This window comes from Cynocephalus volans, chromosome 11 (genome assembly GCF_027409185.1).
Source record: "Cynocephalus volans isolate mCynVol1 chromosome 11, mCynVol1.pri, whole genome shotgun sequence".
Classification (NCBI taxonomy): Eukaryota; Metazoa; Chordata; class Mammalia; order Dermoptera; family Cynocephalidae; genus Cynocephalus; species Cynocephalus volans.
Window position 1 is genome coordinate 10,667,564 of NC_084470.1, and position 27,378 is coordinate 10,694,941.

General features: G+C 39.6%; 1 protein-coding gene across 1 annotated transcript in view; it reads right to left on the bottom strand.

Moving 5' to 3' along the window:
* LOC134390401 (cilia- and flagella-associated protein 61-like) overlaps positions 1–27,378 on the bottom strand; it is a 222,856-nt gene that overhangs the window by 116,235 nt on the left and 79,243 nt on the right. The window contains 1 exon segment of the mRNA XM_063113697.1: positions 4,831–4,957. Coding sequence (XP_062969767.1) covers positions 4,831–4,957 — 127 coding nt within the window.

Consider the following 27,378-nt stretch of genomic DNA (forward strand, 5'->3'; position numbering starts at 1 on the left):
GGGCAAACTAAACCAAAAACAAATGTAAGTAGGAAATACCAAAGATTACAACAGAAATATATGAAACAGGAAATTAAAAGACAATAGAGAAAATCAACAAAACCAAAAGTTGGTTCTTTAAAAAGAACAACAAAATTTGCACACCTTTATCTAAACTGATCAAGAAAAAAGAGAGAACACTGAAATTACTAAAATCAGAAATAAAGTAGGGGCATTATTACATTGTCACTATGGCTTTTTGTGGCAGTAAAATTTAGTTTCTTTCTCTTTCTCATTTGCATTTTTGTTTTACCAGTGAGTTTTGTTCTTTCTTGAGGATTCATGGTAGTGATTATCATTTTTTGGATTCCAGATGCAGGACTCCCTTGAAGATTTCTTGTAGGGCTGGTCATGTGGGGGTGAACTCCTGCAGCTTTTGTTTGCCTGGAAAATATACTACTTTTCCCTCATTTCTGCAGGACAGCCTTGCTGGATTTAGTATTCTTCATTGGCAGTTTTTTCTTTCAATATTTTGAATATATCATCCCATTCTCTTCTGGCTTGTACAGTTTCTGTTGAGAAGTCTGTGGTTAGTCTGACAGACACTCCCTTATAGGTGACTTGATGCTTTTCTCTTGCTTCTTTTAAGATTCTCTTTGTCTCTGAGCTTTGCCACTTTGATTATAATGTATCTTGGAGAGTATCTTTTTTGGTTGAATCTGTTTGGGATCTTTGAGCCCCTTAGATATGAAGGTCCTTGTCGCTCCCTATACCTGAAAAGTATTGTTATTATTTCATTGAATAAGTTTTCCATGCCGTTTCCTTTCTCCTCCTCTTCTGAAACATCCATGATTTGAACGTTTGTGTGCTTAAGGTTGTCTCCTAGCTCTCAGTTTTTTGCATTTAAAAAATTTTTTTTCCTTTTTTTTTTGTCTGCCTGGGTTATTTCAAAAAGACTATCTTCAAGTTCAGAAATTCTTTCATTTGCTTGTCCTAGCTTGCTGCTTAAGCTTTCAGTTGTGTTTTATATTTTGTTGAGTGAACCTTTCAGTTCTGTGAGTCCTGCTACATTCTTTTTTAAGGTATTAATCTCTTTGTAAATTTCCTCCTTTGTAACCTTTTTTCCCCCTCATTTTATTACATTGTGTAACTGAGTCTTCTTGCATCTCAGTGAGTTTCCTTAGGATTGTTGCTCAGAATTTCTTTTCCGTCATTTCAAGGATTCCCTGCTGTATAGGGTGTGGTATTTGAGAATTACTGTATTCTTTTGGTGGTGTCATATTTTCTTGGGTTTCATATTTCTAGTATCTCTACACTGATATCTTGTCATCTGGTAAAGCAGTTGCTTGTTCTATTATTCTGGAGCGGGCTTTGAAGAAACAGACATCTTTTTCTTTCTCTAGTCTCCACTGGGGACTCTCCTTCTGTCAATGCAATCAAGTATCTGGTGGGCCGCCAGTGTGGTAGCTATGGCTACTGCTGTGGTGTAGAGCCACTTTTGCAGCAACTGTGCCTGTGATGGGCCACCTGCATGGAAGTGGTCTTTTCAGTGTGCTTAGGACCCCAGGTGTGTGCCCTGTTGCCTCCTTCTGGATGGGGAGTGTTGCCCTTGGCTCCTGCTTAGGACCCTGGGAGTGCTCTCTTGCCTGCTTCCCTGTGGAGGGGGCTGCCCTGAGCTCCTCCTTAGCATTAATGTTTTAAAGATTAGCTGCAATATGGAATCTGAAAACCATACCAATGAACTTTGTGTATGCTACTATATTAAAATTCATCAGTCTAGGGCTAGCTGGTTAGCTCAGTTGGTTAGAGCACAGCCTTATAACACCAATGTCATGGATTCAGATCCCCATACTGGCCAGGTGTCAAAGTAAATAAATAAATAAGTAATTAAAATTCATCAGTCCATTCTGCACTGTGAATGAATCTTTTACCTATGCATGCTTTTGTAACATCATCATTGCTTATCTGGAAAATAGTAGTTCACCAATCTATGCAGATTTTCCAAATGTTCACCCATTTTATTACAATACACCAAATCAAATTTGTTAATATCACCACCAGACTCATCAGAGAAAGTCTTTTAAGTATTGGGAAGTTGTCAAGCTCATGATGGCAGATACTGGTTTCTCAAAATTCTATTATTTTCTTGAAAGCTTGGATTTTATCAGAGGGGACAAATGCTGGCAGTTGTTTTCTTGGAGTGACAGACTCACCTTATTATTTTTAAGAAAATGTCTGCCAAATACCTAAGTTCAAAAAGTATATTTTGTCTACTATTTGCTCTTTCAATTAAAAATGGTGTTCCATGAAAATGGCAGCTGGTTCACCATGCAACTCAAACAACTGCACAAATGCTTTTTTCTTGAAACTGCATGCTGCATGTTGCATTCAGGACGCAGCAGAAGTGCCTCACACAGATTTCTCACTTTGTCACACAGAATACTAAAAATACATGGACTCGAGGGTTGAGCTGCTTCATCAAGGTTATACCTGACTTTTCCTTTTTTTTGCAATTGAAGTTTTGAGATAGTTGTAGATTCACATGCAGTTGTAAGAAATAATACAGAAGTTCCTTGTAAACTTTGCCTAGTATCCCCTAAAGGTGATATTTTGCAAAACCATAGTATAAAATGACAAGCAGGAAACTAATATTGATACAAATATGTGTGTTGAGTTTTACACGATTTCATCACTTGTATAGGTTTATGTATCCATCACCACAGTCATTATATTGAACAGCTGTAATATCACAAAAATCCCTTGTGTTATTCTATCTCCGCCTTTTCCTCCCCCACCCTAAGCTCCTGGCTACAAATAATCTGTTCTCCATCGCTAAAATTTTGTAATTTTAAAATGCCATATAAATGGAAATATATTCCTAAAAGTGTATAACTTTTAGGAATTAGCTGTTTCTTTTCTTCCCCACTCAGCATAATCTTCTGGAGATTCACCCAGTTGATGCATGTATCAACAATTCATTCCTTTTATTGCTGAGCAGTATTCCATGGCATAGATGTGCCACAGTTTGTTTAACCACTTACCTGCTGAAGGACATCTGGGCCAATTCCAGTTGCTATGAATATTCATACACAAGTTCTCATTTATTTAGAATAAAATGCCCAGGAGCACAGTTGCGAGGTCATAGGATAGTTGCATTTTTTGTGTTTTAAGAAATAGCCAAGAGGTTTTCCAGAGTGGCTGAACCATTCCCCATAACCACCTGCAGCAGATGAGTGTTCCAATTTCCCCACATTCTCCCCAGCATTTACTGGTGTCACTATTTTTTGTTTTAGCCCTTATGATGTGCAGTGATATACCACTGTGGTTTTCTTTCTCCTGTTGTTACTGGGATGATGACAAAGATAGCCATGACCACTAGGATGTCTGGTGCCACTGCCTTGATCCACACTGAGGATCAAGGCAGTTTTATCCATTATTGCTTTTGCACCATCAGTGCAAATATCAATACAGTGGAAGAGGAATATAATTTCTTACTCTGATCATGAAAATAGTTTTTATCTGACAGACCCCCTGAAAATTCATGTCTCAGAGACACCTCAATGTTCCTTAGACCACGCTTTGAGGACCACACTCTACACGGAACTGCTCAGAGGCGCCAGGAGGGAAGAAGCAAGAAATGAAGACACACAGATACCAACACAAAACAAAGCACAGAACAAGTGCTGGAGTGAAGTTTTCTTTTAATTTGATGCCTTTATATATATTAAACATTTGTGCATGTGTCAATATGTTTAGTGTTTGGTGTCTCCCTCCTGATGACTTAAAAATTAACCAAAAGATTTTTTTTCAAAAGAGTCAATAACTTGAAACTCCCCAAGTGTCTTCAACAGTAGAATGAAGAAATATTCATGCAATGAAATATTTTGTGCCATAATATAGATGAATCACACAAACATATTGCTGAGCAAAAAAAACTTTGGTATCAGAAAACAAACTGTATGATTCCATTTACATAAAGTTGAAAATAGGCATAACTAATCTCTGATCTTAGAAGCTGAGGTGGTAGTAACCTAGGGGGAAAGTGCCTGAACACAAGCATGACGGGGACTTCTGGCCAGCTGGAGCTAGTCCATTTCTTGAAACAGGTGCTGGTTATATGATACATTCAAATTGTGAAACCCATCAAACTGTTTTTTGGTCATATTGCAATAAAAACTTAAAAAATAAATGTATCAGAAAATAACTACATGGTTCTCTAACTATATACATCATTCCATGTCTAGTCCAATGAACACGCATGGCCCTTAAGACAGCTGTGCTAACGTAAGGATGGCTGCTAGCCTGCTCTTTGCCACGGTACATAATGTGTTGCTACACTAGAAACAGAACTCAACATCTGTCATACAGGATCTTTCCCAGCCCATCCAGTCCTTAAGGATGTGGCCAACTCAACAAAAGGGTCTGGTCAAACTCATCATCCAGTAGGGTCAGAGGGGGTCCCACTACCCTAATGTGATAGTCAATGCCGCTGGGGTGGGCAACAGATACTCACAGATTCCTGAGCCACCTTTCCCTAATCACGATCGTATTTGCCTATTCTGAAGACTAGAATCTACTGTAGTTTGTGATGTTTGTCGGGATCAAGTCCAAATTTTCCCTCCCCATGTTAGGGACATAAGGTATCTGACTGGGGGCCACCAGTGAGGAGAACAGCCTCACTTTTCAAAACCCCAGTTTCCTTGTTTCCTCCTCTTGGTCCCATCTTCTACCCCACCCCTGCCGCTCCCCACCACATGATTTGCCAACTGAGGTCAAAGCAAGCTGCAGGGCTGAAGCTGCACGGGCCCTAATAATCCTGTATCATGAGGCCTGGTTACATCAGGTACTTACAGGGTCTCTGTGAGCCTCATTGTATTGGGCTAAATCCTCCAATATGTCTTGACCCGGCATGATGGTGCTGACGAGATTTTCAACATGAGGCGTATCCGTGCAATTGGCTAATCTTATAGTAATGGACCTGGGTAAGGAGAGAAACCGTTTTTTGAGTTAAAGTACTAAAATAAGTATTCCCGCCAAAAATGGAGACAGAATTGTAACATATCACACTTATATAAAATAATATCCGGTAATTGTTGTGTCTTCTTCCCTCCCCACCCATTCACTTGTGTATTTATTTATTTATTTTTAGATCCCACAAATAAGTGAGAACATGTGATATTTCTCTTTCTGTACCTAACTTGTTTCACTTAATATAATTCTCTCTAGGTCCATCCAATTCCTTGAAGTTGATACGACAAGTGAACAGATATGATGTTGGGAGGGAGGGGAGAGAGAGAGGTGGGAGGGAGGTTTTGGTAATGGCCACAATAATCAACCACGTTGTATACTGACAAAATAAAATTAAATTAAAAATAATAATAATAATATCTTGTAAAGTACATTTACATAACATCGGGGTTTGATTAATTACAAAAGTAACTCATTTCATTCTAGAAAACCTAGAAAACACACAAAAAAGTGCAAAGAATGAGGTAAAAATCATTAATAATGCCATTAACCAAAAATAACACAAATACACTTTAAACTCATTTAATTTAAAATGTTCAGCACCATGCTTTATTTTATATTTACTTCATATGCAGAGCCAAATGTTTAAAGAATGTTAACAAGTTAAGAAATCACATAGCCCAGGGCTGGTTTCGTGAGAGTGGGACCCACGGACAGCTCAGGGCTGAGTGCTCTAAAGGGTCTCACACTTGGAGTTTGATGCTCTGAGGTCACCTTCTTAAAATTTGTTATCATTTTACCTTTGATTTTGTGTTTTTAAGTGAAGTCCAGTGAGACAATGGAGTATTTCTGGGTGCTTGAAGCCTTGGCTCTCACGTGTTCCCCATTTCCCATGGTCTCTCTCAATGATGGGTTCTCTCCCCCTGGTCCTTGCTCTGGCACCTTGGGCTCCAAGGGGCCAGCTCATCTTTGCCTAACAACTGCTGCCTCCTTCTGCCAGAGGTGACAACTGGGAGGTCCACATTCAGCCATCACCCTCTACCCCCAGTGGGGTCCTGGGCACAGGAATGGAGAGGGTCAGGGTTAGGCACAAGACCTGTGAAGTCCCTGGTCAGAGCAAAACAGTCCCCATGCTAGGCAGGCAGTGCCATGGTGTGCTTGGCTGGCAACTCAGTGTGGTGGACCTCTTGCCCACCCCTCACCCAGGTGTTCAGTGCATCCTCGCGCAGAGGTTGCAAGCCCTTGGAAAGATGACTGTTTGCTGTGGGTTGGAGGAGTGGGCCCATGGGGAAAGGACAGTGACTTCCCCACCCCAGGCCAGAGCCCCACATTTTCATTTTGCAGTGGGTCCTGCATATTATATAGCTGTCCTTGCACTGAATTCTCTCCAGTCATTAGGGTATTATCATTAAACAAGACAATGCTATTCCTCCTAATGTTAATAAAGGAAAATATTCTAACCGAATTGAACTTCTAGCTGTAGTGTGTGAAGTATGCATAAAGGAAATGTACTTCATGGGGCCTGGTTTTCCAAAGCCTTGCAGTTTCAAATATTGACCTTGCAAAGGACTGGAAACTTTCCCCAGGTTATAGTCTCTGTTGTAAGATAAAGAATTATAACACAGCAAAGTTGCTGGTTCAAAGACAGACAGGTTACTGATTGATATGTAAAGATACTGGGAAATTACTATAAGAAGAGAATGTTTGCTAAAATCAATCTGTTGTTGCAAACTGCATTATGGAAGGTCACCTTGCCTGTCTTACTGAATGTTACCAGCTTCTATTGTTAAACTTGTTAAACTGTACTTAGCAAAAACCCCACCTGTGTTCTCTTCCTGTAACTTCCTGGTCTAGAGAATAAATGCAGGAAGAGAACCCCAATTCGGGGTTAATTTCCCAAATGGAAGGAATGCCTCTATCTTGAGGGTTCTGGGAGATTAACTCCTTTTGGGGGCTTCACACTGCTCAGAAAAGATGGGCTTTGAGTAATCTTTGGCAGCTCCATCACCCAGGGGAAAAGGGGTGACAAATCCATGGGAGGCAAAGCAACAGCAGTGAAAATCTGTGCTTAAACTTTAATGCATGCTTCTATACTATGGATACAGTGGCTTATTTGCAGAGAACAATCTACAGCTATAACTGGTAAAAAGATGATTGATTAATATCATCTTAATAATATTTATGATAAATTTTAAGTGAAAGATAAAACTTGGTTCTGATATGACCACTTCATACCAAGATCTAGTTCAGATGGATTAAAGGTGTAAATGTGAATAACAAGACTACAAAAGTATTAGGAAAATACTCAAGAGAATTAAAAATATATTTCCACACAAAGCCTTGTACATTATTTTTCACAGCAGCATCACTAATAATAGCTCCCAAAGTGGAAACAACCCAAATGTCCATCACCTGATAATGGATAGACAAAGTCGTGTATTTATAAAATGGAATATTATTCAGCCATAAAAAGGAATGAAGTACCAACACACGCTCCAACACAATGAACTTGAAAACATTAGGTTAAGTGAAAGGAGTCACATACAAAAGACCACGTATTTATCATTTCATTTCTATGAAATGGCAAGGATAGGCAAGTGTAGAGACAGAAAGATTAGCGGTTAGCAAGGGCTGGGGGAGAAGGAAACGGGGACAAGGAAGGCTGTAGGGTAATAAAAATGCTTTGGAACCAGATAGAGGCGATGGCTGTGCAACATGGTGAATGCACTAAAACCCACTAAACTGTACACTTTAAGGGAGTGAATTGTATGGTATGTGAATTACATCTCAATAAAGCTGTTACAAAAAAGAGAAATGGCCACTAAAAGCCAAAAAATATGCTGGTGGAGCTATAAGAACATCAGATAAACTACTAGACCTTAAGGTAAAAATCATTATGAGAAAAAAAAAGGTCTTTTTTTGATAATAAAAGTAAAAATTTACTAGGAAGATATAACAATATCAGATCTGTAGGTATCCTTAGCCTCAGGATACTGAAGTAAAAATTGATAGGGTTAAGAGAAGAATTTGACGAATTCACCGTCTTTTTGGTAAGATTTAACACACCTCTCTCAGAAACTGGTACCAGACACTGCAGATTTGGATAGGCTTCATCTAAGGGACACTGCATCCCCAAATGAACAAAACCTGGATATCTAAACGTCATCTCAGTGTTGTCATTCCAAAGCCCTCCTCCCAGCTCTCTCCCATCCTGGTTCGTGGCAACCCCATTCCTCCAGTGGGTCAGGCCCAAAGCCTCAGCTTACTCTTGGCTTTCTCACGTGCCTGTCTCCCAGCCCAGCAGCACTTTGGGTTGGCTCTCCCTTCAAAATGTATCTGAGAATACAACCACTTCTCATGACCTCTAGTGCTGGCCCCAGCCACCGGCACCTCTCACCTGGGTTGTTACAACAACAACCTACTGTGTCCCTTTGTTCCACCTTTACTCCTGACCAACCACCAACCCACCAGAATGATGCTCACAAAATGTTAAATCAGACCACATGAATCTTCCACTCAAATCCCACTATTGGAGGTGTTCCTAACCTCTTTTATGCCTAGGATCCCTCTCAGAATAATGTTTTTAAATGCATATTACCATATATGAGCTTCATTAAATAAACATGATTCAGCAGTGGTCTAATAATTATCATAACTTTGCTGTACTGATGAGCATAAGCAATAAGTGATATTTACACATATCTGAAAATCCATAATATGATAGGAAAATACCTGTGGTTTCTGTTGAACAGAAAGTTACAAGTACTGTTGACACTACTGTGGTTTCTTGCCCACTTTTACAATGGAAGGAAATGCTAAATTTCAGTTAAAGCTCCATGCAAAATAAAGATGTGATTTTTCACCTGAATTCTACCCATGCAGCCAGGTTAAGAACTGCAGCTATGTTTCCCATAGCATTCCAAGTAAAAGCCCAAGTCCTGGAGAGGCTGAGTGTGCCCCTAGCCCCCCATGACCACAGCTTCCTTCCCTGTGCCATCTCTGTGGGATCTCTCCTCTCTCTGGCTTTCTCTGCTCCTCAAACATGCCAAGCATACTCCCTCACAGAGCTTACCTATGCTTATCACATGTTCTCCTATATGTAATAAATATCACAATCAAGTTATGAAGAGTGTTGCAGGCGCCAGGAAAGTCAATGAGTATGTGGACATCTTCCTCCTGGAAGGCTTGAAGCTCAGACCACATCATGGTTCACTCTGAAAGGCCAGGGTTTTTCCTAGCCTGCAGGAGTGCTCAGTAAATGTTCAATAAGCCATGTGTCTGTTCTCCTGCCAAGCATCATAAAAACACAAACATCATTTCACCAGTCTATCCATGGAAATCTACTATTGATTAGGGGACACAATCACTTTGTGTTGTATGGTAAAGCTCTCATTTCTGCTATTTATATTCATCAAAGAGCAACACTTGACAATTTTTATTTGTTCCTAGAATTTCAAGGGGAGGCACAGGCAATAGCAATATATCTGTGTCCTACTCTACAGCCACACTGTCCAACACAGAGCCTCTAGCCCCAGGTGGCTGCTGAGCACTTGAAATGTGGCTATTATAAATACAAAATAGCCACTGAATTCTGAAGACTTAGTACAAAAAAATGTAAAATATCTCATTTATACTTTTTCATATTGTTTACATTTTGAAGCAATAATATTTTGGATATGATGGGTTAAATGATAAGTAAATATAGCAATTAATTTCACCTACTTTTCAATGTTTTAATGTGACTATTAGAAAATTCAAAATTACATAGATGGCTTACAGTGTATTTTTACTGGATGGGGTTGCTCTACATGTCTGCATTTGCCTATGAGAGCTATTTTTCGAAAGTTTTTTACTCGGGTCAAAAAGGGGAATGTAGGTTTACTGCACAGGTGACCTTTCCTGCAGGGTCAAAAGCAACGTGCTGGTGTTTGCCCTACTGCTTCCCCATTGGGTGCTAGAAACAGCAGCCTGTTTGTTCTGGCTTTAACTGGAAATGACATGAGGGGGACCTGTGGCCAGCAAAAAAGGAAACATAAAGGTGACAACAGGTATGTGTTCTAATCACTTTTATAGAGCGATTGACAGGAGTATCTAGAAAAAGTGAAAAATGAATCTGCACAAGAAATAAACTCTCAATTAAAATGTATTTCCTTAAAATCGGTTACTAAAATGGCTTTATTAAGAATGATTCATTCATTCTGTCAGTCACAAATACAAGGATACTTTAAGAAATTCATGGAAAGATTTGTATTATCTTTTAATTCTATTTTTGCATGAACTGCTTGAAGTACCCTCATGTTTATTAAACATCTGCTGTGTGCCCAGTGTGTTCCAGGTGCTGGGGATCCATCCAGGAACAAACAATCCACAATTCCTGTCCTCATGGAGCTGACCTTCTATTGACTCCACAGCCATATTCTGAGAAATAGTTCTGAAATTCCTTAAAGTTTTAAATAATGTACATGAAGTTAGAAATGGACCAGGACATATGGAGACCTTCATCTCTGCTTTAACTATAGAAAGTCCCTTGAAAAATAAAATGACTTCAAAACAAAGCTGTAACGATGCTTAGTGTTTATTTTCAACCTATGTGATTATTAATTAAAGTGAAATTGATCTTAAAATGTATATGATGTCATCTGCATGTGCACACACCAAAAAAATATAGTATTTACTCTCAAATTACTAAGGACCTATCTTTACTTCTTGCCATATTCTCAGATAAATAATAAAGAGTAAGAACACTCATGGATGGTCTATAAAACGATACCAAGACCAACTGTTTTAAATCTGAAATTTAAATCTGCTAAATAAATATCAAAAAACCCCAAAGTCCTCTTTGATGTTTACACATGAGACTTAGGCCTGGCAGAACTGCAGAAGATGGTGGCCCACTGGATATATCTAAGTGCGGCCCTGTTTTCATCTCTCCACAACTTCCAAGTAAGAAGTTTCTAATCTTCCTTCTCCTGTGATAACCGTGATGGCAGGCCCCTCCTTGCAGTCCCACGGCATAGAACCAGGAAGGAGCACACTCCCACCTCCCTCTCTCTGTTCTGTGTATCACCTGCCTGACCTTCAAGTGAACATATATTCAGTAACCAGAATGGTGAGACCTTTTCTTAATGGTCCAGGCACAGTTCTAAAGCCACTTTGAATCAGAGAGGGAGATTCATGGTGGTTTTCCCTATCTATTGACACAGCTTCCTGCATTTACAAAAAAAGCAAGGTCTCCCGAGAGGTCTGTCTTGTTTCCTGACCCTTCACCTCCCTGGATCTCCTCTCTCCTGCACTTTCTCTCTCTGATGTGCATGAATGCCCACACCAGTGAATCCTCAGAAAATGTCACCTCTCCCTGATGAAATGATGAAACTCTTGCTCACTGTCCCTTCCTAGGTCTTGAAAGTTCTGCAGCCTTGTCACCCGCTTCACAACAATAGGTTTCCTACTTTGCCTGTTTTTGGCTGACTCCGGCCTCAGAGGTCAGAATTTATAGTATTTAATCAGGCTGCATACATAATAAAATGTAAAAATATATATGAAAGTAGAAGGAAAAGGACTTAACACTTATCTTTTCAACCCCAAATTCAATGAATGAATGGTTTTAGCCACCTACAAGTTTATGTGTGTGTACAGTTACTCAGCCTTGCAGAAAACAGGGCAATTTTTTGATGCCAGTAAATGAGAACAAAATGATGGAAAGAAGAAAAGTGACCTGAGTCTTTCTGAAGTGCGAAGGAGTGATCTATGCAATAGAATCATAAAGCAATGCAATAGTCATTAGTGTTTCAGTTTAAATAAAACAAAACAATATCCACAAAATAAAAAATGAAGTTTCTATTGGGTTCTGTTCAATGAGGCTAATTAAAAGCGAAAGAAGTAGAGGATTGACATTAAACACTAAAACATTCTCCACAATAACCTGGGCCTGAAATAGGTATAATGGTGACAAAGTAGGAAAAAATAGCAACCAGGCATGAGTGAGCCACTCACAGAAAAGCAAATAAAATCAAAACTTTGAGGAAAGAAATCATCTAAAGGCCAACTATCTGAGGGGATTTTTATTTGCTGTGGAAAGCTGACAATTGGTTGTATGATCTAACTTGGCAGTAAATATTTATTTATAGCAAATCCAGCACAATAAATATAAGATTGAAACATATTCCCGCAAATTAAAGATGTCAAATTTTAGAAAAGCATAGTTTAGAAGGGCAGTAAGATGGAGCGGCCCGTTCACCTAAATGCGTCCCCCATGAATGAATAAACAAGAGGAAGGAGAAGCCAGTGGGGAGGTGAAGAACGGGAAGGAAGGGAAATGGAAAAAATCATGTATCCCATGTACCATCCGATATTAAGTTTGGAAACATCCTTGAGGTTACTATATGATTTGATAAAACTGTTAAAAAGAGAGCATTTAATTTATCCACATTTAAAGTGAAAGTTACTATAAATATTAAGAAACGTTTTCATTTCAAAGACCAGTGATCACTGAAGGAAATGAGAGGAAACCTGGGTGTGGAATTTGTTGACAGAACAGGTAGCCGTCACTAACAATAGAATGAATCATTTGTCCCAGTGCTCACCAGCATGGCCAGAGGGCAGGTGACAGACACAAATATAACTTTCCAAGGGAAGAAGAAGGAAATTAGGTGGGAGACCAGAACATGTGAGAGCAGGAACAATTCATCCCAAATGTCAAGAGAAGTGAAGCAAAGAATGGAAGAACATGATATATTTTTAAACTACGGTATAAAAGGAGTAGGTGTCGAGAACCTCACTGTGACCACATGGCTCCTCCTCCACCTCCTTCAGTCTTTGCTCAATGCCCCCCTTTCCTGTGGATCCTGAGGGACTTGGCAGCCCCCTCTCCTCACCCAGCACTTCTTGTCCCTCCACCTGGACTCATCACATTTGTCCTCATCACTTACACCCTACATATTTGACCTCTTTCCTTTATTTATGTCTTTCTCTTCTAACTAGAATGCAGGCCCCATGAGGGCAAGGACTTCTGTCTGTGGGGGTCACTTCTGTTTTCCCAGTACCTGGAGCACTAGCTGGCATATGTATACAGTCAATGTTGTGTATGTTACTGGATGGACAAGGGGACTTGCTGGGAGCCGCTGGGAAAAAAAGTATACCATTGGTCAGCACTGTCCCCCTGCAATGCTGCATAGATGTCAGCCCAGAGCCCAGTGGTCACTGAAGCCAGTTTCAGGATGGAGCTGACATGGGAGAGGACAGAGTGGAAGAAAGGAAAGAAACCAAGACCCTGAAGATACAAAACCCTGGCCTACTCCAGACCTCCCAATTATGACAGTGAATAAATGCCCTATGGTGGAAGCCATGTCAAGTTGGGTTTTCTTTTATTTCCAGCTGAAAGCATTCTCACTGTTAATCTAAATTTTGAAATTTAAAAAGATGATTTTATAAAAACACAAGTTAAGGGGAGGGTGTATATAAAAAGAAAAGACAAGGAACTAGAAACAAGTAAGAGAAACTAAAGAATTACTTGGTATAAATAAAAAATATCCACAAAAATGTTATAGTTCATATATTCTTATAAAATGTAGCCCATGGGTCTTTTGTATAATACAGAAATTAATAACTTAACAGTACCAAAAAATAATAGAAAAGCTATATTTGGAAGAGACACGGAATCACAATTCCTGATAGTAAGCCACAACTATTTTAAACCTTTTCATTACCTGGTAATTATCTGCAGTGCATCTCAAACTTTAACCTGCATAAAAGTCAATGGGAGCACTTGTTAGCAGCACAGATTCCTGGGCAAACTCAGATTCAGATGGCCTGGGGCAGGGCCTGCCATTCTGCATTTTAGCCAGTTCTCAGTGGTTTCTGATGCTGCTGATCCGTGGACCATGCTCACTGTAGAACTGAAGAGAATATGAAATGAAGAACTGTCCTTGAGTAAAGATGAAGTAACCCAGAGATGGGAAGCCACGTGCTAGGGGCAGGAAGATTCGAGATGCTATGGTCTGCAATAGCCTTGTGGAGCCACCAGCCCACCTTCGATGGTCTTTGACAGAAGGGACAAACAAACCTTTGTAAGGTCTCACTTACTAAAAGCTGAGCACAAGTCCCCACAGATACAAAGGGTGCATGTCACAGAGCATGGTACACAGTGCCCTGACTTACAGAGGACACAGGCTGCTGCACCTGGGGCCCTCCTCAAGCCTTTCGGAGATGCGGGGACCAGTGTGGGGGACTGACCATGAAAACACCTGGCACTTTTAGAGAATACTGTGGGGAAATGGGGACAGAAAGGGATGGGGTAACTGATGCCAGAGACACATCAAGGTGACGGATGGTCCTCTTTGAGGTCGCTCCAATGCTCACATTTCCGAACTTCATTCTGTACAATATGAAATTCCTCCCAATTCATTTGTTAACACAATCATTTTAAAAATTACAAGTATCTCTGATATTTAAGGGCAAGAGGCTGTCGTTCCTTCACAGCTCAGCTGGCCTCTTACCCAGCTAAGATGAACTAACTGAAGGGTGTGTGTGTGTGCAGGAGTTTGGGCTACAAACGAGCAAAGGAAGAAGGATACAGTACACCCCTTAGGAGCTGGGTAATCCTGACATGCAAAACTACCATTTCTTTCATTAAATGTGTGATCTCCCCAAAAAGTTTTTTATGCTTAGAATTAAGTTTAAAGGGAGGAGGGTGGGAGGTTTTGGTGATGGGGTTTTACTAATAAATTAAAAAAATAATAATAATAAATAAATAAATAAAAAAGAATTAAGTTTAAAGGACTTCTGGGAAGATGGCAGACTAGAAGTGCCCAGGGCATGCTCATCCTGCAGAAGATCAAAACAGGCCCATCACCGTGGCCACCACGGTTGTCAGAGCCATTGTCAGGTCCCCAAACTGTCGCCCATCGCAGAGCAGCTACCCACAGAGCAGCAGTACTGTGGGTGGCCCATCACTGCAGCCAGGGACTCCAAAGATGTGAGGGAGGTGGCTGCAACCACCGCCACCATTGCTGCCACCACAGATTAACCCTACAGCTACCAAGGATAATGCAGACACAAGGGAGGCAGTTGCAGCCACCAGCACTGCTGCCACCCCCATGTGGTAACTCTGCTGCCACCAAGGACACCACAGATGCCTGGGAAGCAGTTGCAGTCACTGATGCCACTGCCACCAGCATGAAGTAACCCTGCTGCAATGCAGACACCATAGCTGTGTGGACTGCCTGTGTGGACACCGCAGCCAAGTGGGCAACCACCAGTGCTGCCAGGCAGCCACCACTGTCATGCAAGCAGGCCACCACTGCCACATTAGCAGCCTACCAAAGCCACCTCCACAACCACTGTCACCACAAGGCCAGCCTTCTATCACAGCAGCCACCACAGTAGCCAGTTTTGCTGGATAGGCAGAACACCAACCACTTGACTACACTGAGACAAGGAGAGTGTTGGGCTGAATCACAGACCCTTCTACCCCATCCTGTGCAGGTCCTGAGTCAGGTAAGCTAAAGGAAAACTGGGCAGTCGCCAGCAAAATGGACATACTTTATTCTTCAGACTTGAGATCTGCCAACCAGCAGTTCAGAGCCGCTGCCTTCCATACTGAAGTACACAAAAATGGCAACAAGCCAAGCAGTGTACGGGTGTGCATGCACACTAACTCTACTCTTACATAACTTCTTTAGAAAGGATGTGCTGAAACATGCCCAGCCGGATATGAGGCGAGAGAGCCTGACCAATTCAACTCTGCTTTCCTCACAGAGGGTAACCAATGGAGTCCAGGGAACGAGAGTAATAGAAGAAACAACTACTCTACCAGATGACCAGACATCAATGTAGAAATACTAGAAACATGAAAAAATGAGAAAATATGAGTCCACTAAAGGAATACAGTAACTCTCAAATATCAGACCCCATACAGCAGGAAACCCTTGAAATGACCAAATTCTGAGTAAAAATCTTAAGGAAACTCAATGAGATACAAGAAGATACAGTTAGACAACACAATGAACCGAGCAAAACTATCAACGATGTGAGGGAGGAAATTTACAAAGAGATCAATGCTTTAAAAAAGAATGTAGCAGAACTCACTCAATGACATAAAAAACACAACTGAGAGCTTAAGCAGCAGGCAAGAGCAAGCAGAAAAAAGACTTTCTGGTCTTGAAGACAGTCCCTTTGAAATAATTCAGGAAGATGAGGGCAGGCCCATGGCTCACTTGGGAGAGTGTACTGCTGATAACACCAAGGCCATGGGTTTGGATCCCTATATAGGGACGGCTGGTTAGCTCACTTGGGAGAGTGTGGTGCTGACAACACCAAGTCAAGGGTTAAGGTCCCCTTACCTGTCATCTTTTTTTAAAAAAGAAAAGAAAAGAAAGGAAATAATTCAGGCAGACAAAAAAAAAAAAAAGAAAAGGAAAAAAAATTTTTTTAAATGAAGAAAATCTAAGAGAACAGCAGACAACTGAAGTGCACGAATATCTGAATCATGGGTATTACTGAAGGGGAGGAGAAAGGAAAAGGCATTAAGAACATATGCAATGAAATAATAGAGGAAAACTTCCCAGCTATAGAGAGAGACATGGACCTTCAGATTCAGGAGGCTCATATATCCTCGAACAGATTCAATCCAAAAAAGTCCTCTCTGATGCACATTATAGTCAAACTGGCAAAACTCAAAGACAAAGAGAGAATCCAAAAACAGCAAGAGAAAAGCATTGAGTCTCCTATAAAGGAGGCCGCATCAGACTAACCACAGACTTCTCAACAGAAACTGTACAGGCCAGAAGAGAATGGGATGATATATACAAAATACTAAACAAACTGCCAGCCAAGAATACTAAACTCAGCAAGGCTATCCCTCAGAAATGAAGAGAAATAGTGTATTTCTCAGACAACCAAAAACCACAAGAGTTCACCACCACACAACCAGCCCTACAAAAATTCTCAAAGGAGTCCTACATCTGGAATCCAAAACCCAATAATCAATACCATGAATACAAAAGAAAGAACAAAACCCACTGGTAGAAAAAAAGAAAGCAAATGAGAAAGAGAAAGAAACAGTATCTTACCCTTCCAAAAACAAACACTGAAGACAAACAATAGAAGGGAAAGAAAGTAACAAAAGATATTTAAAACATCCAAATGAAAAATGGATAAAATGCCAGAAGATGATACCTTTCAGTAACAAACTTAAATGTAAATGGATTAAATTCCTTACTCAAAAAACACAGAGTAGCTGATTGGGTTAAAAAGCTAGACCTAACTATATGCTGTCTACAAGAGACTGACCTTACCTGTAAAGACATACATGGAGTAAGAGTGAAGGATGGAAAAAGATATACCACAGAAATGGAAAACAAAAATGAGCAGGAGTAGCTATTCTTATGACAGATAAAATAGACTTTAAACCAAAAAGTATAAAAAGAGACAAGGAAGGCCACTACTTAATGATAAAGCGATCTATCCAGTAGGAAGACATAACAATCATAAATATATATAGACCCAACATTGCAGTGCCTGGATATATAATGCAAACATGAGACAGACCCAAATATGATGACAGTTGGGAACCTGAACATCCCTCTCTCAACACTGGACAGACCATCTAGGCAACAAACAAACAGAAAAACACAGGATTTAAACCTCAGATCAACACTTTAGATCAACTGGACTTGGTAGATAGCTACAGAACATTTCATTCAACAACCACAGAATATTCATTCTCCTTATCTGCACATGGAACATTTGCCAAGACAGGCCACATGTTAGGTCACAAATCAAACCTCAACAAATTTTAAAATACTGAAATCATTTCAAGTATCTTCTTAGATCACTGTAGAGCTAGGGCTAGGATCTGGAGCTCACAGACCCCTCAAGACCATTCACAAACCCTTCACATGTAGGTCTATAAGCTAGGTAACCGGCAAAAAGGTCCTTGGAGCCTTGGTTGAAGAAGGAATAGTTTTTATTCAACACACACACATCTAAGAGTTAAACATTCCAAGAGAGAAACCCAGAAACTCAACTGTTACTGGCAAAGTCCAAAAAACTGAACAGCTGCCAGCAGAGTAAACATACTCTATTTTAAGACATGAGCTCTGCTGGCCAGCTCTGCTTCACAAACTCGAGAACACACAATAGCAACAAACTAAAAAGATACACTGGTGCGTATGTGCACTAACTCCACCCACACACAACTGGTTTACAAGAAATGTGCTGCTTGACCCCCAACCAGACCTGAGCTGAGGGAGTCCGACTAAATTATCCTATTTTCCCCACAATCACAATGGATTAAAACTAGAAATCAATAACAAGCAAAACTAAGGAAACTATACAAACACATGGAAATTAAACAACTGATGGTACTGAACAATTTATGGGTCCAGGAAGAAATTCAACAGGAAATCAAGAAATTTCTCAAAACTAATTTAAAAAAAGCAAAAAGAAAAAGGACACATCATACCCAAACCTGTAGGATACTGCAAAAGCAGTACTAAGAGGGAATTTTATTGCAATAAATGACTACATCAAAAAAAAAAAAAAAAATTCAAATAAATAACCTAATGCTACACCTCAAGGAACTAGAAAAACAAAAACAATTCAATCCTCAAATTAGTAGACAGAAAGAAATAATTAAGATCAGAGTAGAACTAAATGAAATACCAAAAAAATAGTAATAATAATAATAAATAAATGAAACGAAAATATTGGTTTTTCAAGAAGATAAACAAAATAGACAAGCCATTAGCTGGCTAGCTGAAAATAGAAAGAAAACCCAAATAATAAAAAATAGAAATGAAAAAGGAGACATTACACCTGATACAACAGAAATACAGAGTCATTGAAGACTGTTATAAAGAACTATGTGCCAAAAAATTTGAGTACCTAGAGCAAATGGATAAATTTCTGGACACATACAAACTACCAAGACTGATCCAAGAAAAATAGAAAACCTGAGCAGACCAATAACAAGCAATGAGATTGAAGTAATCAGCAGTCTCCCAACAAAGAAAAGCCCAGGACTGGATGGCTTTACTGCTGAGTTCTACCAAACTTTTAAAGAGGCATCAATACCAATTCTCTTCAAACTGCTCAAAAATATTGAAACAGAGGCCACTCTCCCAAACTCATTCTATGAGACCAGCACCACCCTGATACAAAATCCAGACAAAGATAAAAAAAAAGAAAACTATAGGCTAATATATTTGATAAACATAAGTGCAAAAATCATAAATAAAATATTAGCAGATAGAACACAGCAACACAACAGAAAAATTATACACCATGATCAGGTGGGATTCATCCCAGTGATACAAGGATAGTTCAACATATGCCAGTCAATAAATGTGATAGACCACATCAACAAAATCAAGGACAAAAACTATATGACTATCTCAATAGATGAAGGAAAAGCATTTCATAAAATACAACATACCTTTATGATAAAGACTGCCAGTAAATTTAGGTATAGAAGGAAAGTATTGCAGCACAATAAAAGCCATATATGACAACCCCACCGTCAATATCATCCTGAATGGGAAAAGCTGAAAGCTGAAAGCTTAAGACTGGGAACAAGACAAGGATGCCCACTCTCACACTTGTATTTAACATAGTATTGGAAGCACTGGCCAGAGCAATCGTGCAAAAGAAAGAAACAAAGGGCATCCAGATTGGAAAAAACAAAGTCAAACTGTTCCTGTTTGCAGATGGCATGATCCTATATAGAGAAAAACCTAAAGACCCTACGAAAATATCTTAAAGTTGATAAATGATTTCAGTAAAGTTGCAGGATACAAAATGAACAAACAAAAATCAGTAGCATTTTTATACTCCAACAATGAACTAGCAGGAAAAAATAGAAATCAAGAAAGCTAGCCCATTCACAATAGTCATCAAAAACATACATAGATAAAATACCTAGGAATAAATTTAACCAAGGAGGTAAAAGAGCTCTACAAAGAGAAACAGAAATCTCTGCTGAAAGAAATTAAAGAGGACATAAAAAGATGGAAAGACATTCCATGCTCTTGGACGGGAAGAATTAACATTGTGAAAATGTCCATACTACCCAAAGCAATCTACAGATTTGATGCAATCTCCATCAAAATACCAATGACATTCTTCACAGAAAAAGAAAAAACATGAATCTTAACATTCATATGGAAAAACAAAAGACCCCAAACAGCCAAAGCAATCCAGAGCAAAAAGATAAAAATAACACCAGAGGCATAACACTACCTGAATTCAAATTATACTGCAAAGCTGTAGTGACCAAAACAGCATGGTACTGGCATAAAAACAGACACATGGACCAATGGAACAGAATACAGAAACCAGAAATCAACTCACAAACTTACAGCCAACTGATCTTTGACAAAGTCACCAATATCATACACTGGGGAAAAGACTGCCTCTTCAATAAATGGTGCTGGGAAAACTGGACATCTATATGTAGAAGAATGAAAATAGACTGTACCTCTTGCCATATACCTAAATCAACTCAAAATTGATTAAAGACTTAGATGTAAGACCTGAAACTATAAAACACCTTTAAAAAAAATGCACAGGGGAAACACTTCAGGAAGTAGGAATGGGTGAAGACTTTATGAATATGACCCCTAAAGCACAGGCAACAAATGGAAAAGTAAAAAAAATGCTATTATGTCAAACTGATATAAGAGGTGCTCAGTTTCCCTGGGCTCAGGTTTCAGGACATGCTTCTTGGTTTCCAGCCACTTCCCGGGTTTCCAGGTCACAGACCCCTTCCTCTGAACTCTCCCCTAGAGGAAAGATATTGTTGCTAGTTAGACCTATTTTCACACCAACACAGGGAAAATGAGACCACAAGGGGCTGGCTTATGCAAATCAAGTGGCTGGACATGCTCAATAGAGAGCACAGAATATTCTTGAATATGCCTGGTGCATCAATAGGGTCTGACCAATGAACATCCTCCAGAAAGAGACTGACTGAGCATGTGCAAGACTAAATGTTACATAACTGGAAGCCTCACCCTTAATTAAATATTTGTTAGGTAAAATATAAAAGCTGAATCCCAGCCAAAGGCAGGGTTGTTGCTCACTTTCCTGGAGGCAATCTGCACTCCACTGGTGTGAGGTGTGTATACCTTACTTTGAATCAAACTTACTTTCAGCAAGTGGCTGCTCACACTCTTGAGCCAGCCTGCACTTTGTACTGAACTTTAAGTATGTTTTTCTTGCTTTTATATTAGACTAGATGTCTGTACTGATCTTACTTTTGTGTTAAACTTGGTGTGGGCCCTGCTCAGTCTTTTTACTGTGACTCTGCCCTTGAATTCCTTCCTGTGGCATAGTCAAGAACCTGGTAAGAGGACTGGGTGGGTTGAGACCAACTATCGGGCTCCCAGACCCTACCTCCAACATCAAAATAAAAAGCTTCTGCACAGCAAAAGAAACAATGGAGTGAAAAGAAAACCTAAAGAGTGGGAAAAGATATTTGTAAACTATGTATCCAACAAAGGATTAATATCCAGAATATATAAGGAACTCAAACAACTTCACAGTAAAAAAACAAATAACCCAATTAAAACATGGGCAAAGGAGCTGAATATACATTTCTCAAAGGAAGATATGAAAATGGCCAACAGGTACATGAAAAAAATGTTGAACATCACTAAGCATCAGGGAAATGCAAATCAAAACCACACTGGGATATCATTTCACCCCAGTTAGATTGGATATTACAAAACCAACAGAGAATAACAAATGCTGACAAGGGTGCAGAGAAAGGGTAATACTTCAGCACTGCAGGTGGGACTTTAAATTGGTTCAGCCATTATGGAAAACAGTATGAATGTTCTTCAAACAACTACAGATAGAACTGACATACAATCCATCAATCCCACTGCTGGGTATATGGCAAAAGGAATGGAAATCATCATGTTGAAGGGATACCTGCACTCCCATGTTTATTGCAACTCTATTTACAGTAGCTAGGAGTTGGAACCAACCTAAATGTCCATTGTCAGAAGACTGGATAAGGAAAATGTGGTATTTATACACAATGGAACACTACTCTACCATAAAAAAGAATGAAATACTGCCATTGCAGCAACATGGATAGACTTAGAGAAAATCACATTAACTGAAATAAGCCAGGCCCAGAAAGCAAAATACTGCATGTACTCACTTGTAAATAGGAGCTAAAATATAAACACATAAATTTTTTAAAAAAGAAAGGAAGATACAACAGTTAAAATAATACGTTGAACTTTCAAAAGGAGAGAACAGAACTGAGGTTACCAGAGGTGGGAAAAGGTGGGGAGCAGGTAATGGAGGAATTGGTAAAGGGACATGAAAATGATTATACTGTATAATGTTGACTATACTAATTATCCTGGTTTGAGCATCACATATTGCACACAGGTACTGATACTCAACTCTGTACCCCTCATATATGTACAATCAACTATGGTACAATAAAAAATAAATAAAAAGTTTAAAAGCAAATAAAAAATTAAAGAAGATATCTACGCATTCTGTAGAAAACAATGGACCATTGTCATGTCCACAAAAGGGACATCCCCTGATGGTGATAAATGTGTGGGTTTTGAGGAATGTCTTGACCACCAAGACCTTTCCCATCTTCTTTTGGAAAAGGCTATGGGAACACTGGTGGCACTCGGAGGAGCTATTAGAATGCACAAGCTGAGAACCTGGTGTAGAAGTGATGGGTGGGTTGATAACAAATTCATGGAGGTTGCAAAGGAAGGTTCCCAATGAAGGCTCAGATGGCAACAGTGAGAAGCACGTGACTTGCTAAATAAGCCAAAACTATTTCACCTTGTGAGCCTTTAATTTTTCAGAAAAGGTGCACATGATTTGCTCCAATTTTACATGTGAGTGATAAAAAAATGAAGCTGACACTGAAAACTGTTATGAAGAAAAACAACCAGGGCTGCTGCAACCAGAACCGATACCCGGAGAAGTGTTGAGAGTCTCATCATTTTAAAAATATACATTTTTTAAAATAAGAGTAATATATGTTCATACTAAAAAGAGAGTGTGAGAGAAAAGAATGTAAATTAAGTAATCAAGTCCCTGGGAACGAGTCCACTACCACAGCCAGACTGGATCCCACGGCTTCTGACTGCTCTCCATCTCCAGCGCATGTTCAATTATATTTGTTCAGGATGAGGACCCCAAGTCAGAAAGAAAGGTCACCAATGCATTCTACTCAAGAACGCAGAGAGTGTAAAGTACATTTTTAAAAAATTTCTACTTGAATCATAATAAAATTTAAAATCTCAGAGTATACAAAATTAACTACCTTTTCTATTACAGAAATAATGCATGCCCATGATCATTTCAAAATCAAACAGAAATGACAACCCAATTAAATATTGGGCAAAAGATCTGAATAGACATCTCTTCAAAGAAGACATGCAGATGGGAAATAAACATACAAAGAGATGCTCCATGCCACAGGTCACTCAGGAATTGCAGATTAAAACAACGAGATACCACTGTTAGAAAGGGTAAAATCCACTGACAACTCCAAATGTTGGCAAAGCTGTGGAGCAACAGGACTTCTCATTCATGGCTGGTGTGAATGCAAAATGATATACAGCCACTTTGTAAGACATTTTGGCAGTTTTTTACAAAGCGAATGATATTCTCATCATAGGATCCAGCAACTGCCCTCTTTGGTAGTTACCCAAATGAGTTGAAAACTTATGTCCACATAAAAACCTGCGTATAAGTGTTTATAGTAGCTTTATTCAAGCCATGAAAAGACATGGAGGAGACTTAAATGCATACTACTAAGAGAAAGAAGCCAATCGGAAAAGCCTACGTATTGCATGATCCCAACTATATAACATTCTTCTGGAAAAGGCAAAACTACAGAGATAGTAAAAAGATCTGTGGTTGATGGGGTTGGGGGAGGGAGGGATGAATAGATGGAGCACAGGGGATTTCTAGTACAGTGAAACCATTCTGTGTGATATTACATGGTGAATGAATGTCATCATACAGTTGTCCAAACCCACAGATTAGACAAGAGTGAACCCTAAGGTAAACTATGGACTTTGGTGGATAATGATGGATCGATGTAGGTTCACTGACTATAACAGATGTACCACTGTGGTGCTGGATGTTAATAAAGGGAGAGTTGTTGGGGATTGGGAGGGTAGGGAAGGGATATGTGGGAACTCTGCATTTTCTGCTCAATTTTGCTGTGAACCTAAAACTGCTCTAAAAAATACAGTTTATTAATTAAAACAAAAAATCAAACAGAACAGATAAATATAAAGCAAAAAGTAAGTCACCATCTCACCCCAACCTCCCAGTCCTGCTCCTCGGAGGCACATAAGGTTAATAAAATCCTGTGAACCTTTCTAGAATTTCTATACACATGCAAGATAAAAACTAGATATGACAGTCCCGTAGTATCCTTTTTCCTCTTCTTCCCTTTAATAACAGAATCAACTGAGTTTTTACTGGGCACACACCCGAACTATTAGCGACATTTCTCCCAGGCTTTCTTGTAACTATGTAGGGCCATGCGACCAAGTTCCTGACCATAGAATATGAACAGAAGTGATGTATGTCCCATAAGAGGAAAATGCACCCCATCCATTTCTCTTTCTACCCTTCCCCATGAAGTAAAATGTGGCTGTGGTGCTCTTAGCTTGCTCTGAGCACAAGGAGGAAAAGTTCACTCTGGCTGTGGGTCTTAAGCTTTTCTATGCCATACAGCCCTTTGACAGTCTAGCGATGTGATGGACTACTTCTCAAACTAATGTTTTTAAATGTGTAAAATAAAAGACAAAAGAAGATGAAAGAAACAAATTGTAGTGAAATACAGTTACCAAAATGTTTTTAAAAATGTGTGTTAGGATAATATCTGTGCCTCCTCATTGATGAATTAAATAACACGTTCTGTTTAAGAAGAAAATAACTACTGAAATTTCAAAGTAGCGGAAGCATATATGATCTTTAGAGACATCTGCAACGACTGCAACAAGACATAAAAATATCTGTGATTTCTACAGGTTACAAAATCATGGTTTCTGCTAACACCACCGAGGCAGGTTGCTTCCATTCACAGTGGAAGGACACACTAACTTCCAATTACAGGGTAATACAGTAAAGATGCAGTTTTTCTTTCCATCCAAATTCACAGAGCCCCTGACTTCTTTCTGGAGATGTTAGGCAAATGCCCTCACTCTAGAGGACGGAAGGGCAATAAGAGAAGGAACTCAGATCCCTGGACAACTTCATGGGGAAAAGCTGCTACTCTCCTTAGACCACCTGTTCATGGCTGGACTACTGTGTGATACAGACAGAACTTCAATCTGGCTTCAGCCACTGTGTTTTGGGGTTCCTCTGTTTCAACAATTTAGCCTAAGTGCTGACTGGTACATATGTATACTTTTAAAAACTCAAATGGAATTATACTGAGCACACAGTATGAAGAAGCAATATGTGCAGTGGTTACAAGTTGGATCTGGAAAAGGCCTAAGTTCCAGTTCCAGCTCTGCAACCTTCTGCTGTGTGTACTTTGGACTAGTTACTCAACCTCTCTGACTCTCAGTTTCCTTACTTGTAAAATAGGCATAAGCATCATGGTGCCAAGCTAATAAAGTCACTGTGTGTATCCATACATGGAAAGTGGTTAAGAAAGTGCCTGCCACGGTATAAACTCACAACAAATGTTAGCTATATGACTATTACTACTCATATTATCATTGTTTGACTCTTTGTTTCACTCACCACTCCAGATATCTTTCTATATGGGGTATATAGATTTTTTTTTTTTAAACTTCATAGTAATGTACTGAATGAATATGCCAAAAACCATACAACAAGTCCTCAGTTATAGAGTCAACATTTAGGATGCTTCTGAAAGTTTCACTTAAAGGTTGATGTAGCAATTACAGAGACAGCTCTCTGACACTACTCTACCAAACCTGTTGTTATAAGATTCTGCATAATTTTTGAGGCCTAATTTACACAGAATAAAAGACACCCATATTAAGTGCACAGTTTGATAAGCTTCATAATATTTTGTAAAAACAAAACCATGTGTATAAGAGAACTTTAGAAAGTTAAATTATAGAAAATACAAGGTTTGATATCATTCCTATTGGGTTTATATGTATACTGTTTACTTTCTATTGATCTAGATGTTCCTGTCCTGAAACACAGCTGTGGGAGGCAGCTCACCTTGCCCGTTTCCCCAGCAACACCTGTAGATTTCTGTCTGGAAATGCACCCCTCCCTCACCCAACCCCTGAGCTACGGGAACAGACCTAGAACCAGCAACTTTTGGCATGGTGACGGGTTCAAGGTCAGCACAGGGTCCAATCTGAACCAATGAAATGCTGATAGACTTTTGTGTTAGGGCTTCTGTGAAGAAGTAGACCCACCATTCTTTTCCTGTTGGACTTGGACTGACATAAGGTCTAAAGCTACCTCACCCATCCTGTGACCACTGGGGAAGCTCCAGTCTAACCTGGAGTCAATGTGGAAGATAAAGGTCAAAGAGGATTGGATTTCTAATTAAACTCCTATGAAACCAGCATTGCCCTTGGATCTTCCACTTCATCTGCATGCAATAATAAATACTCTCGTTACTTAAGCCAATTTGATGGGTTTCTACCACCTGCCAGCAAAAGAATCCTAGCAGATATTCAGGTTTAGTGTAGAAAAATTCCACAATTTAGGAAACATAAGGAGAAAAATTAAGAATCATCCTTGATGTTCCTACCACCACCCAGAGGCAACCATTGACCACCTCTAGCTGGAGGTTATTAGGATGAGCTCTTGGGACCCTTGATACCTATGGGGAGTGAGAGCAGCAGGACAGGGCCAAGGGAGAAGGGGCTGCAAGTGATGTGAACACAACAAATGCCCAGCTGATCCTGCGGGAGTTCTGGCCCTAGAAAGACTATTCAGAGTTGCTGCACCTTGAGGCAGGGAGCTTGCCCTTTGCTCGCCACCACACACACACACACAGACTAGTCATTGGATAAAGGCTTCCCTTGGGAGAGGGGCAGGATCTTGTGCAAAGCTCTCCTGTTCAGTCCAGGGCAATCTCTTTTGTGGGATCCTAGCTTCAAGCTGTTGTTGTTCAGAATCCTTCAGTCCTAAACAAGAGGGATCTGGGTTGCACACCACAGTATCCACTATATCCGCATATCTCCTTTTAGTCTATTTCATTCACATGGACTTCTCCTTTCTTTGGAAATGAAGGTCATATTTCAATACTGTTTTACATGTTGATTTTTTTTAGACCACTGTTACATTCTGAGTATTTTCCGATCATTAAATATTCCTTAAATGAATTGTAAACACAGATAGAGCTTCCTTCATTTAGGTACCATAAAGTATTTAAAACATTCTCTTACTACTGGACATTTAGATTATTGCCAATATTTTTTTAATTCT